We start from the raw sequence: 14,453 nt of genomic DNA, 5'->3' as shown, positions 1-14,453 counted from the left end.
AAACCAGTCTGAAGCATTTTTACATTTAGTTTCAAGCACCTGCTGCTGTTTTGGTTCTTCACACGGTTTTATTTTTTTATTTTTCCGCCTTCAGACTCTTCTGTCATTCCCTCCCTTTTCTGTGAAGCACTCTTTACATCATAACTGGGCCTCATACGTTACTGGCAAAACACCTAAAGCTAGAGGTCGTGGGGAATGTTGGGACAGATCATTAATCGTAGAGGAAACCTTCATTGAATCAGACATCAAGCTCAAGAATGAAGAGAAAAAGACTGAACAGACACAACTACTCTTAAATAAAGTTGGAAATCTGCCTTTATTCGTGACACAGTTTATGTAACTCCCAACTCTTACATAAAGTAATCTTAAACACTAGAGAGGAGCTCAAATAAAACTCGAGTAGAAATCCTGCGTCTATCCCACCACCACCATGTCGTCACTGGGGAACTCGTAGTAGGGGACCTCCAGGTTGAGAGGAGCAGGCCCCTTCCTTATTCTGCCTGAGGCGTCGTAGTGGGAGCCGTGGCAAGGACAGTAGTAACCCCCGAACTCTCCGGCGTTAGCGATGGGCACACAACCCAGGTGGGTGCACACGCCGAGAACGATGAGCCACTTGGGGTCGGTCACTCGATCCTTGTCGTGCTGTGGGTCGCGCAGCTCGCCGAGATTCACCGCCTCCTCTGCGGAGATTTCTTTCTGAGTGCGGTGACGGACGAACAAGGGCTTTCCTCTCCACTTGAAGGTCATGTTTTTGCCCTCTGGGATGTCACCGAGCTTGATCTCAATTTTGGACAAGGCCAGGACGTCGGCTGACGCGCTCATGGAGGAGACGAACTGGTGGACCACCGTCTTGGCAGCGTAGATGCTCACCACAAGGGTGCCTGCGGTCATCATGTAGGAGAACGATCTTCTGGCATCGACGCTGTCTTGGGAGGACTTGTTGGGATCCAAAACCTCAGGCCGACGGTACTCTGAGAAGTCGGGAATCTTGATGTCTGTATGGGCGAGGCGGATTCCTCCAGCAGCTAAAGAGACAGAAGAGAGAACCAGTTGTTAATGACAGGCAACAGATTGCGAGCCGCACTGCGTCTTCTTTTCTGTTAAAGCTCCATTTTCAGTGTTTGTAACGTTCAGCTTCTCTGTTAAAATCTCAGCCTGTTCCTGTTTGCAGCCAAAGATCACCGTCTCCTGTAACTCGCAGCTTCATGAACAGCTGATCTAGAAACACACACAGAACTATTTCATGAGACTTTAGCAGTTGGATGACTCAGTTTGATCCGTGATAAATGTTTAAAATGTCTACTTTTGGATGAAATCAATATTGATTCATGTACTGTACACCCGTAAGGATTCCTCAAAATATATCACCGCATTTCCTCAAAGCTCGAGGACACGTCTTCAAATTGCTCATTCTGACTGATCAACAAACCAAACCACAGGAACAGCTCGCTTTCACGCCAAGGCAACAGACCAAACTGTTGTTGTTCTGCTTAAAAAAAAAATACAAATAATAATAATAATAATAATAAATAAAAAATCTGTTATTGTAGTTGTTGGTGATGGACAAACTGACTGTTCAGCTGCACCTAGAACCAGATAATCAGAAGGACTGATGACTTGGTGTCTCCTTCAGTAACATGAGCAGTGATGAAGAGCAGATCTTTGACCTCAGAAGCATTTCACCTTTTCAACCTTTTCATAACGGCGGTTGTACAACACACTTCTTCTTCTTCTTTTAAAATATTACTACAAACATACCTCCAACATCACATATTTGTGCTGACACCAGCAGACACTGGTGTTTATCTGTTGAGGCTTCTTTCTGGTTCCGTCGGTCAGTTTTGCGTCACAGGTTCCACTTACCGGCTGCGTCATAACAGCCGTTAGCAACAGCGCTAATGTTCAACAACACGCAGTCTGATATCAGAGATAAACCAGCTTTGCGCCTTATATAACCAGTTATAAGAACACCAAACACTTCAGTGGCTGCTTGTTAACCATTACATGACGCAGCTCAGCTCCCTCCCCAGAAGTCCGTCCTTCGGCCTTACCAGCAGCGGGCAGCGGCCCCTTGGCTCCGGCGGACACCAGGCCCTTCACGGCGTGTTTAGTAACCTGGAAGTACGGGGACAGAACCCCGGCCCGAACGGCTGTGCACATCATCTTGGTCCAAAAGACACTCCAACTACCCAGGACGGGACACGACCTTGCTGTGTCTACGAACTGTTCCGTGCGTCCGTCTGACTGGCTCTACCAGAAACTAGCTCCGCCGTCCCAACGTTCCGCTTTACGGCAGGTCTGGTATATATCTGTGGTCTGACCGAACCGGCCTGTGTGCTTCTTCCACCATTAAATAAATCAAGGGATTATATGCAGCTGACCTGTTCCCAGTTCATTTCAGTGTTGAAATATGGTGCTAATTCAATCACAAATGCTAAAAACTATAAAGAAATCTGAAGTAACGGCTAATTTAGCGCAGGCATTCTCCAAGACAGCTGCGTCCAGGGGTCCTTGTGATGTAAACAAGGGTCCTTGTGCAAAATAGCGGAGACGAGCTACACAATGGTAACCTGAGAAATACAGACAATAAAAATGAAAATACCAAAAAGAAAGCTTTTCCTTCTCATTATTTTCGCGTACGTGGCGTTCTCGCTCTACGCCGCCTACAACGTGTTCTTCAGCACCAGAGTGATCTCCCGCGTCCACCGGGTGGTGAAGAAGGAGACCGGAGCCCCGGCGGGTCTGTGCACTGAGCAGGAAGGCCGCTGCAAGAGCATGAATTGATGGAGCAGATTTTAATGATCTGCACAGAGCTGAGCAGAAGCTGTGCTTTGTGTTTGCAGGTGGGTTTAGGGATGGCGGAGCTCCCTTCCTGGCAGACGAGTGGAACCCGTGGGAGGACGAGCAGGTGGAGTACAACTCTGCTCTGAACAAGAAGAGAGAGGCCTTCAAACAGCACCTGGGCCGGATTGACAAGAACAAACCCAAAAGATACAAGGTCCAGATCTGGGGCAAAGCTGCCATCGGTGAGTGTGAGGAGAGGTGGTGAGCCTGCTGAGGAGCTGTCACCACTGAACGGCCTCACTGGGCAGCACATGTGGCAGAGTTCATCCACAAACGCTCATTCTGTCAAACACAGTCTACTAGAATGGTTCCTGAAACATTTGTGCCACTTCACACAATGTAAAACCTAAAAAAAATACAAAATACTTACCGCAATGTGCATGAAGTCCAGCAGCATCACTCCCACTGTGCAGCCACAAACCTTCACAGAGCTTCATATTTAATTAAATATGTTGTAATAATGGACGTAGATTCATTTTGAACAACGGGGGGATGCATTAAGCAGCGGACTGGGCATCGTCCTCTGGTACAGTTTAAGCACTAAAAACTTAAATTTCTTTATTCTTGTGAACTCTTATGCACCAATTTGTTCTTTATATGATAGAGTTAAGTTTTTATTGTTTTGTTGTTCTACAAGTTCTTATATTTTTGCACTGAAAGGACTTCACCTTCGTTTCGTTGTACTTGTTACAATGACAATAAAACAAATCTGAATCTGAATAGTGGAATATGTTATTCTGTATTGCTTTCAGATGATCAACTTGCTTCATTTAGTGAGAACACACATAGTGGCATGATTCAGTCCTCTGTCCTCTTTTGTGCCTTTTTGTTCTAAACACTAAAATACTCCTGCGCTTCCCCTGAAATCTACATTTATGATTATAACTTATAGTTCGGCTGAACAATTTGCTTTAATTAAACTGTATTAAATACAAGCAGACTGAAACTTTCGGGGTTTATTTTGCTTCCCCACTGATTGTTATTTACCTTCAGGCATGCATGATGTGGTCTGACTGAACTAAGCCCAGTCTCACTGTTTATCTGCCACATCTTGTGCTTTTTGCAGCAGGTCTGAACTGTCACATCAGCGTTGTGCTTTTGAAGGTGTCTCATGTGCTAATACTCATGTTTAAGATCTGTTAGACAACGAGCACTGAACTGGTGCTTGACTTTATTTATTTTAATTGCACATCAGAGTCTAATATTTGTCTGAAAATTGAAGCTACATATTTTTGCAAAAATCATTTGAAATAAGGCTTCAAATTTCTTCGTAAAATTCTGCTTATAATTAGTTTTGGCTTCAGTTATTTTCGGTGTCTTTTTTGCTTTTTACGTACTTTTGTGCATGCCTCCATTCTGCTTGATTATTAAGTTACAGAGGAACTAATGGTACTGAACATTTTCAGACTTTGGTAGCTAATTTGCAGTGAATCCTTCTCTTCTACTCAGGGCTTTACCTTTGGGAACATATTTTAGAAGGACCCCTCAACCCTACTGACAAGGTGGCTCAATGGCGAGAGGGGGAGCTGCAGACAGGAAAGACTGACTTCAGGTAACAGGTCACGTGTGTGAGGTTTAAAAACCGAAGCATGTCGTCTGCGTTTGACACGGCATGAAGCTCCAGCTGAAGTCAACAAACTGTCTGATTGACTTCTTCTTTGTCTCACTCTTCTGACCTCTCTGTCTTTAGTTTCTACACAGGTCCTGCTGTGGTCCAGGGTCACGTCCCTCTGGATATGAACAGCCTGGTTCTGGTTCTCAATGGCCGCGAGCAGCAGAAGGTTGCTTACTCCACAAGGTGGCTGGAGCACGTCCAGACTCTGGTTCAGTCCCACACAGTGTCTCATGTGGCTGTGGTCCTGCTGGGCAATGAGCACTGCAACAACGACTGGATCGGGCCACACTTAAAGAGAAACGGTGGCTTTGTGGACCTGCTGTTTGTCGTGTACGACAGCCCCTGGGTCAACGACAAGGACGTCTTCCAGTGGCCCCTTGGTGTTGCCACGTATGTGATCTCTAAGTAGTTTTGTGTGTGTGTGTGTGTGTGTGTGTGTGTGTGCTTTGTTAGTGTTCAACACCAGAACCTACAGCTGTGTGAGGCTGTCTTTTGTGTTGATGTGTGTGTTTTTTTGCAGATACAGACAGTTTCCTATGATCAGGCCCAACGCCCAACTGATTACCTCCAACCGGCCATACCTCTGCAATTTCTTAGGGACAGTTTACAAAAACTCCTCCAGAGAAACACTCATGCATGTGCTCCAACATTCTGGCCTGGAGAAGGAATGCGTCACTGCCGCCAGGGAAAAGTAAGTCACTGTTCAATAACATGTGGAAGTTTAAAACCTTCATGTTTTCTGTTAATCGCTGTAACACGCAAAAAAAAAAAATATTTAGGATAGTAATTTAAAACTCTGTAAAACCTTCGGAGGGCATTTTTATTTAATACCAAAATGATGGTAAAGTTGTTGTTAGCAGTCATTAGAGGACTCGTGCTTACTGAGACACCAAAGTCAGGGGGTTTCACATCATTTTTAACGTCTTGTACAATGAAATTCAAGTAGTTTTAAAAAGTCCTACAGACTGATGTGACTCTGGTTATCACAGATCAATATCACAAAAGAAACAAATCATAAATGGCTGCTGACGGTGTTTCATTAGTGATAATTAGTCGTTTGTTTTCTCTCCTCAGACAGCTGAAGGCTGCATTTTGATTAGCAAAAACAATAAATTACAGTCTGTACGTTCATTTTAAAGCCCGAGTTTTGCTTAATTCCATGGAGAATATAATCAAGCACTGATGATTCGACACTGGTTATTATGACATACAGTCAGTGTTCCACAGAGATAAGATCTGAACGAATGATTAGACGTTACTGTTGAATTAACTGACAACTGTTTGTTTTATTCAGTCAGTTTATTGGTGTGAGTAAATACTTCAGGTAAAAAGACAAAGTTATCCGATTACAGCCTCTTCAGTTTGAATAATCTGGTTTCTTTACTCCACCGAGAACAAACTAAATGTCTTTGGGTTGTCGACAAATCTAGAGTCATGATGACGTCGACTTGGTGTGCGGGAGACACTTGTGGGACTTTTTCACCATTTTCTTACAGTTACAGATCAAACAGTTAATTGATTAATGGAGAAAATAATTAGCTAAATAATCAACAATGAAGACAGTCATTGGTTAGAAGATATGAAAATAAAATTCTACACAAACACACCCGAGTGCAGCTTGTTTAGAACTGTCCAGTGAGTTCTGTACAACCACGGGGTGTCGATGGGTTCTGTTCATAGACCGGGTCTCCTTCCTTTATGTGGTGAGTAACACCAGCTTTATAAAGTCTCCTATTTTAGTATTTTTCTCATGATTTATGGGCTCTTGCTTGTGCTCCTATCACAGTACTTCACATTTTTAAATAATAAAAATGTCAGGAAAGCCTGGAATGGCTATTCTAGGACTAGAATTTAAGTTTATTCTTTGGGCCTGTTACATAATAAATGAAGCCGAGGTGAGACAACTGATCTTAATGGACCTGTACTGGGGTATGTCTTGCATATTTATTACAGTGGTTTGAACTGTTGGCTGAAGCCTCCTCTCCTCTGCCTCAGGTGGCTTCCTCAGGAGACAGCAGACAGTCTGAGACGCTATCAGACAGCTCTGGCCCAGAGCGAGCTCACCCTGTGTCCAGTCGGGATCAACACAGAGTGTTACCGCATCTACGAGGCCTGCTCGTACGGCTCGGTGCCCGTGGTGGAGGATGTTCTGACGCCCGGGACGTGTGCGGCGGGGCCCAGCTCGCCGCTACGTCTCCTCAAAGCCGCGGGGGCGCCGTTCATCTTCATCAGCGACTGGAAGGAACTGCCCGCCATCCTGGAGCGGGAGCGGAGCATGAGCCAGGAGCAGAGGGTGGACAGGAGGAGGAGGCTGCTGGAGTGGTACTCCGGCTTCAGGCAGCAGATGAAGGAAAGGTTCACCGAGGTCATCGAGGAGACTTTCTTTAAAAGCGGCTGAGCGCGGTGCTGTCAGACATCAACAGGGTCAACATCGGTTCTTATTTATTTTGTGATTTTTTGTGGAGAAATGTGATGTACTACTGGCATAGTGAACCTGGTGATGTTCAGTGTATTATTCTGGTGCAGGTGATTATGAAACCACTCGTGTGTGTTGTCAGAGCCGCCCTCACTGGTCAGTAAAGGCCCCGGGGCATTAATGTGTATTTATCATCTAAATGTTTACAGCGGTGGAATGTACAGGCATTTGGAAATCATGACTTTTAAGCTGCCTTTGCATTTTAAAGCTCTCATTTTACTTTGTTTTATATCTTTGTTTGTACTTAAAATAGTGATTTTTAGAGAACACTAAGCGTCATGTGTAGACAGACTGTGTTTTTAGGCCTGTGAGGACGGAGCGCCTCTGGATCTCTTTTGTATCGTGAGTAGCTTGTAAATGGATGTTGTTGGTGTGAAATGTCTGCTTTTCTGCTCAAAGTCTAACAAAAGACAGATTTTCTCTTCTATTTATTTCAGTGCTGTGCTGCATGGACTTCTGTGTTTTTTTCAGACGGTGCAATAAAACTAAAATGGGGTGGTGTCCTGAAGGGACGTGCTCGTCTTGTGCTTCTTCCCTCGGGCCTGCAGGTGGCGCTGTGGACCAGCTAGAGCTCAGATGTTTGAGCTTTATGAAGTTGAGAAAAAATTGAAGGAGGAAAACTTTTGACTTAATGAACACAGATCAGGTCACGTGTGTAGCTGAGCAGAATCATGCTGATGTTGATCTTTATTAAATCCTTCATGAAGAGCTTCATAGCACGTGTTTGCTTTGGGTTCACTGTGAGGGAGCAGGTCTGCAGCGCGGAGCTATGGGCTCCTGTTGGGAGGGTTCTACCTGTTGTCCCACCTGGCCAGCTGTGGATGGCAGAAAAGACGCTCTTAGTCTGATCACCTGAGCTCAGACCCACCGGGGCTGAAGGCAATAACAGATGGAATCCATCAGCTGAGCAGTAGTACGGGTCTCTGTAGTGGTTCTGATGCCCAGACGGACCCATTAGCCAGTGAGTCCCAGCAGCTGACTCATGTGGAGGAGAGGCTTCAGCAGGACTGTGAGTCCACCGGCGTCCACTAGCGGTGCAGGTCCCTCCCTCTCCTCCAGCTGCTGCAGTCGGCCTGCCTGCCTGCTCTGTTGCCTCTGAGCCTGCTGGGAGCTACAGGAGGGGGAAGAGCGACGAGCCGTCGAGGGAGAGCGAGAGAAAGGGGGTAGAAAAAAGAAGAAGAAGAAGAAGCGTGTTGCGGGTCCCGGACTGGAAACCACGACCCCCAAACAGCGCTCACGACTCCAGTGGACTTTGGGACCGCTTGTTGGCACTACTTGTGTAGAAATCCACCGCGGAGACCCTGAAACTTGGTTTTTCTTCTTCTGTGGTAGCAGCAGCAGCAGCAGCGCTGTTGCGCGCGGTGCCGACTCCGGTCGCTGAGCTGGATCTGGATCTGGAGCAGGACTGCGCATTGGCCCTGGTCTGTGTCCGCCGGAGGGAACAATGAAGTGCTGAGCGTTTCCCCTTCGTGCTCCCAAGTCTTGTTGCACAGTTGAATCGGTTTTTCTTCCTTCGTGCTCCCTGTTCTGCTCCTCCAGCTGCTCCTCTGCTCGTCCTGTGGGATGCGCGCGCTGCTCTAGGCTGCTTCACCAACACTTTGTTTTTTAACCAAGAAGTTTTTACAACAAGCTTCGGACGCAGGAAGACAGAAAATGTCCACGCCGAGGTTCAAAAAGGATAAAGAGATCATCGCGGAGTACGAGAGTCAAGTGAAAGGTAAGGAGGCTGTGATCTGAGGGAGAACTGGAGTTACTGGGAGCAGACTGGTTCGGCTCTACCTGCATGAGTCACTGGTGCTGCTGCTTACATTTAGGAAATAAACTTTGTAGATATGAGCTGCTGTTGGCGTTTCCTGGACATCCGGAACATCTCCAACATCCATAACTTGGATTTCTGTGGAAGTGCTCGCAGGCCTGAGTGTGCTTTATGTTATAAAGGGTTTCTATCAGCATTATAAAGGAGATGATTAGCAGCATAAAGGAGTGGTGATAGAGTTCAGGAGGGGCTCATAGTCTGGTGTAGTTTTGCATGAGAAAGCCAGTGAAAGCAGCCCAAAGAGGAGATCTCTGTCCTCCACATGCTCACATATCCATTAAAGCATGTGTTTTCTATGTGCAGACAGAAAGCAGCTCCTCTGAGTGAAGCTCTTCCTGCTCGGCCTGCTGCATGCAACCTGTTACTGGTCGTCCTCCTCACCGCTTTGTTCCCCCCACAGCAGGATTATGCAACTGAAGACACAAGTTCAGGCAGCACACATGGAGAGAGCCTCGGTGTTTTGCTCAGGGGCACTAAAGAAGACCTGTTCTGTCCCCTTCTGTGTCTGGTTTAGTGCCACCAACCCACACACACACTGTCAGGCATGAAGCTGCTGTTTGTCCTGATCCAGGTGGTTCAGAGGCACCGTGATCATTCCACACTAACTTATCTGGTCTCCTTCGAGTCCCCCGTGCATGCAGAGCAGTGGACTGACAGACAGTCAGACAGACAGACAGACAGACAGTCAGTCAGACAGTCAGACAGACAGACAGACAGGACACAGGAAGGAGGCAGCCACTGCTCCTGGGTAACCATGGGGATCTGGCCCCCAGCCAGCCGTTAGCGTGCTCACATACCACCTATTCACGTCCCCGTATCCAGCCTCACATCCTGAGAGGGGGCGAGCGGGGAGGTGAGCAGAGGTCGGTGGGGCTTTATCAGGGTCCGGTGCCGCCGCTGAGGAGTTACATGACTGCATGTGGCTGAACACAGGGTCTCATTTACCAGGAATGTACTTCAGGACCCTTTACTTCCCCCCGTGTGCATGACTCAGGGCTTCAGCCGGTAATAGAGCGTGATGCACAGTCATGGGGGATCCTGAACAAGACGTGACGAAGCCTCCCATTTGTCATGCAGAACCCTGGGGATAATAAACAGCAACCTGATGCTGAGAGAAGCTGTTCTGGAGTCTCAGTAGAATCAATGTTCTCATGCTTTGTTTTGTTGAAGAGACAGAATCCAGTTCTGAGGCACTCCAGTCGGTCTGTTGCTGCTCCGATGAGGATGTGGGTTTGTTCTAGTGGGGAGTGAAGATCACAGGCAGTGCCCAGCTGTTTGCATACAGTGCTGTTGTTTTTGCATTGTAAATAACCTGTGGGTGTTCAATTTGAGAGCTATTTCTTATTATTTAGATTTATTTTTTGAGCAAAACACATTTTGGAGGAAGTCAGATGAGCCTTCATTAATCCCTCAGTGATGAAATCTGCAGTTACAGCAGCAGAGATGGTTCAGACATTGAAGGAATGTGGTGCAAAAATAAACCCAAATACACATAAGTACTCGCTCTATATCAGGTTTAGCTTTACCTTTAATCAACCAGAAGCATCTTTCTGTTTATTTTCTGCTCAGACTCGCCGTATTTCCAAACCCTGATGTGTTCATGCTTGTTGTCCAACGTAACAACCAGAGTCTTTAGTAGGTCAGATCACTCCCACAACCCGCTTTGTTTTGTAGCTCCCACACTCATTAGGATGTGAGTAACTGGTACCTGGAATAAAAAAGCTAAAACTATAGTCATGTGGGTTGTTCAGTTTTTGTGCAGCTCCTGATTCTGAAGCCTTTAATGAGTGATAATGAGTGGGATGACATCTGCAGTGGACCTGTGACAGCCACAGGCAGGTTCTGGTGAGCAGGCATTGATTAGTCAGGAAGCAGAACAACACACAGCCCTGGGAGCAGCTGGAGCTGATGTTTGATCTCCTGGCCTGCATTCTGCTCGTCTCACAGCTTCAAAAAAACACAAAAAATCGTCTCATTTTCACAATATTTTGACAAATATCCGGCGGGCCGGTTCTGCTTCAGCTTACGTAACCACACTTGTGTGCAGACCGAAGCCCTCTGGCCCGGTTCTGACAGGAGACATGTGCACCGTCATCGTTTGCCGTCATCCAATCATCCGGCAGCTCCGCTTGTTTACACCAACAAGTCAGATTTTTCTCCTGAGAGTCGTCGTTTTCATGTCTGCTCTGTTTGTGAAGTGTTTGTTCGTGGCAGCAGCAGTGAGCTGAGTGGGACCGCTGTTCAGGCCAGCCCGTATTTAATGTAGTTTTCTGTCTGTCTGAAGGCTGACTCTACTGTTCTCAGGCCGGCTTGTCATTCAGCTGACATTCACTTCTTAAGTACCCTCCACAGCCTCTTTTTTCTTTTTTTTTTTACCTCCCACAGATGACATGAAAACGGATGCCTTTTTGGCAATTGAAGGAAATTATCCTTTTATTGAGAAAATCTCTGTAGCATGGGGATTACATTTTTGCTAATTGCTAAGAATTGGCATCTACATCAAGACTCGGCTTGTTTTTGGAAAAACAACAACATTAAGGAGATTGGGTTGAGACAGAGGAATCTGTTTGTGCTTTATAGTGCACATCAGTTGCAGTCAATTAGAGGCGTTCTAAGCCAGCGAGGGGAAGGTTGTGGGTTCGCTGGCATTCTCTGTGTGGATCTGGTGGAGCGGGCCACGCTGCTGCTGCTGCTGGGCTCCTCGTGGTGCTGGTCTGATGTCAGAGTGGGGCTTGCTGTTTGTGGCCTGGGGGTCGTGACTCAGATGGCAGGACCCCCTTGAGCCTCTGACGGAGATCCTCTCCTGGATCATTATGAGAGCTGCCCCATGACCTGTTGTTTCACATCTGCCCCTCTGCAGAGCGACAGAACTTCCTGCATGTTTGTATGCAGAAGGATTAAAGGCAGGAAGCGGCCCAGAGGTGGAGCGGTCTTCAGCATCGCTCTCATTATTAAGATTTGTCTTGCGGTTAAAAGTACGTACAGTTTACTAAGAGTAGGAATTATCACCGTCCAGTTGAAGGCAGAAGATGTACGTGTTGACCGCCATCCAGATGTCGGACATATGGGACATGTGCACATCACGCAGAGTCAGGACTGTAATTTGGCTTTAAATCAGTCTTTCCTGGTTTTAAGTGAAATAAATGGAGCATGTCAGCAGACCTGAGCGTGTGATGGAGAGTCTGGTCTGCTGGAGCTGCCGTCTCTTTATTTAAAAAACAATTACATTAGAAAACACTGGAAATGTTTGACTTCAGCAAATAGTCTGTTTAGGAGCAGAAATATGAAGATTCACTCGCAAAGTGAATCCAGAACGTGTCCTTGATTCCTTCGACTGTCTTTTATTCATTCCAACATTACATTCAGTGTTTTGTTCATCCATAAAACAGCCAATAACACATCTTACTGGAGCACAGGCCCCTCTCTGGATCATTGTTTGAGTTGTCTTTTGGTAATTCAAAGCCCTGATATTATTTTGATTAAATAATTGTTGAAGTACTCACGACCTCAGTGAGCCCAAACTGTGGTGCCTCAGTGCTCTTGGTCACGTTCCTTGTTTAGGACTGCAATCAGCGGTTAGTTTCATTTTTAAAGAACTCGTCAGTTATGTTGTTGAGTCTATAAAATATCAGAAAAGTCGATGACACCAAAGATGGCGTCCTCAAAGTTCTCGTTTTTTCACTCTGGGGTGTAAAGAAACCAGAAAATTAAACAATTTAAGACGCTGGATTCAGAAGATTTCAAGTTTTGTGCCATAAATAATCAGAGTAGTTCAGTAAGTCGTTGCTGTTGTGACTGAACAAGAAGCAGTGTGTTGGACAGCCGGCTCTGAAGCTGCCTGATGTGTGACTACAGTCAGTGAAGAATCGATGACGTCCACTGACTGATATATTAATGAAATACAGGCTGATTGTTCAACCTGATGCTTGATAAACCTGCAGACACTCTGAGGAAACAGAAGGACTTCAACAGTTAGAGCAGCTGTCAGACTCTCACGTCCTCGCGTCACTTCTGCCTTCTTGCTCGGTGAATATTATCAGCGGTGAGTTCAGCGTGTGAGCTGATCTGAAGCCAGCTGTCTCTATAACCTGACCTTTATGTGACGGTCAGATTTTGTCCCATTAGCGCCCATCGCAGTGACGCTCTGAGCATGCTCAGTCATGCAGAGGCTCTGATTTACGGTAACTCACCTCTACCTTTGATTCTTAGCTCTCCTTCTGGCCTCAGCGAACCATTTACAGCTAGTTCAGGTTGCAGAGCAGTTTTTGCAGGGACACCAGCTACAGCGAACACTTGAGTGGAGCTGCGACACCACGGCGTGTCCTGGTGCACGCTCCGTCTCAGCGCCATCTCAGAGGTGTTGATGGAGGTTAGAGGCTGAAGGACTAATGGAATCCTAAAGCCTCGCGGCGCACTTCTCCACAGCATCACACGTCCGTTCTCACACCTACCATCTGTTTTTACTGCCCCTCCTTCCAGAGCTGTGTGTGTGTCTGTGGGGTGTTTCCACGCGCTGGTATGGCACCGGGTGTGGCGTTTGTGCACGAGCGTAGGACTCGCACGGCTGGCTGAGTTGTTATTGACAGCACCATCTGCGGCCACTCACCCTTTTTGCGGTTTTAATAAACTCTGCTGAGCACAAGCGAGGCTCCGTGCTCCCTGCTGGGCTTTTCATTGTAGCCACAAAGGCGACCAGGGCGTTACTGCAGCCCCCGACCCTGAACGCACCCTCTGAAAAGAGAGAAAATCCACGCACACGTGTCCAGAAAACCAAACAAACAGGAGTCCAGGTGTGTTGTACCCACAAGTGGATAAATCCGTGTCTTTGCAGAGTGACCACGCAAAGGCTTGAATCATGCAAAGTTTTTCTGGACTAAATTTCTGCTCATGTCATGTCCTGCTGCTGGTGTCTCCTCTCTGCTGGTGATGAGCTGGAGCAGATTCAACCTGAAGCTTCAGCTAACAGGAAGTAAATGGAAAGTAAAACAGGAATCCAGACTGAGGTAAAAAGTGAAATCAAACGCTGTCTTTTGAGGGATTTCGGTTGCTCTCTGGACAACTTTAATTCCTCCGAGCCACTGCTGGGCTCAGCAGATGGACAGACAGGAAGGCAGACAGACACAGTTTGACCATCAGGCCGTGCTGCTGCCGCCACCCAGTAGGCCTGGATTAGGGAGGAAGGAGGCTGGGGGATGGGGAGGACGCTACGAGGTCAGCGCAGACACAAGTGAAGACGGAGGTCGTAAGCTCAGACTTGGGTGACTTGTTTTAATCTGCGTCTGTGTGCGTTCAGCCGCTTCATCCTCTGGACGCACTGTAAGCCGTTTATGCGTTTAGCGGCGGCGAAAGCTTTTTAAGACGAGTGCAAACATCCTCCAAGTAAAGTGTCTTGTTGGTCCTCGTTTCCTGCGTAAACAGAGTCACGTCTGCTGCTTACTTTATGTATCCACGGCGACGTGTTAATCAGCTGCGGCCTGCTGATTGGCTCAGGTGCTCAGCAACACTTCTGGGAACTGAAGCTGAGCTCGGTGGGATCTCGTCACTCAACCAGTAAAAAAAGCCTCAAGATGTTACCTGAAGTCTTTATTTACACCGTGTTCCTGGAGCCCCAATACAAAGAGTTATTATGGGATGTCAACTGTTGAATCAGTAAGTTATGAGATCAGCGGCAGAGGAGTTCTGGGAGGATTTTATTAGTTTAC

General features: G+C 46.8%; 3 protein-coding genes across 5 annotated transcripts in view; 2 read left to right on the top strand and 1 right to left on the bottom strand.

Moving 5' to 3' along the window:
* Positions 1–297: 297 nt before the first annotated feature.
* Positions 298–2,278, bottom strand: uqcrfs1 (ubiquinol-cytochrome c reductase, Rieske iron-sulfur polypeptide 1). Its single transcript, XM_008301135.1, has 2 exons — positions 2,052–2,278; positions 298–1,025 (listed from the first exon to the last, which is right to left on the bottom strand). Exons 1-2 carry the CDS (start codon positions 2,161–2,163, stop codon positions 415–417), a joined length of 723 nt encoding a protein of 240 aa, XP_008299357.1. The 5' UTR covers positions 2,164–2,278; the 3' UTR covers positions 298–414.
* A 275-nt stretch (positions 2,279–2,553) lies between these two features.
* On the top strand, positions 2,554–7,447 carry rxylt1 (ribitol xylosyltransferase 1). The gene is made up of 6 exons (XM_008301134.1): positions 2,554–2,740; positions 2,844–3,026; positions 4,294–4,396; positions 4,535–4,849; positions 4,980–5,150; positions 6,455–7,447. The coding sequence occupies exons 1-6, from the start codon at positions 2,593–2,595 to the stop codon at positions 6,855–6,857; spliced, it is 1,323 nt and encodes a 440-aa protein (XP_008299356.1). The 5' UTR covers positions 2,554–2,592; the 3' UTR covers positions 6,858–7,447.
* A 556-nt stretch (positions 7,448–8,003) lies between these two features.
* Positions 8,004–14,453, top strand: part of srgap1a (SLIT-ROBO Rho GTPase activating protein 1a) — an 86,933-nt gene continuing 80,483 nt past the window's right edge. For all 3 annotated transcript variants that reach the window (XM_008301131.1, XM_008301130.1, XM_008301132.1), the window contains exon 1: positions 8,004–8,652. In XM_008301131.1, coding sequence (XP_008299353.1) covers positions 8,589–8,652 — 64 coding nt within the window. In that variant the 5' untranslated portion in view covers positions 8,004–8,588. The remainder of the gene's footprint in view (positions 8,653–14,453) is intronic.

This window comes from Stegastes partitus, unplaced genomic scaffold (genome assembly GCF_000690725.1).
Source record: "Stegastes partitus isolate 25-593 unplaced genomic scaffold, Stegastes_partitus-1.0.2 Scaffold1633, whole genome shotgun sequence".
Classification (NCBI taxonomy): Eukaryota; Metazoa; Chordata; class Actinopteri; family Pomacentridae; genus Stegastes; species Stegastes partitus.
This window is presented reverse-complemented; position numbering and strand designations above follow the sequence as displayed.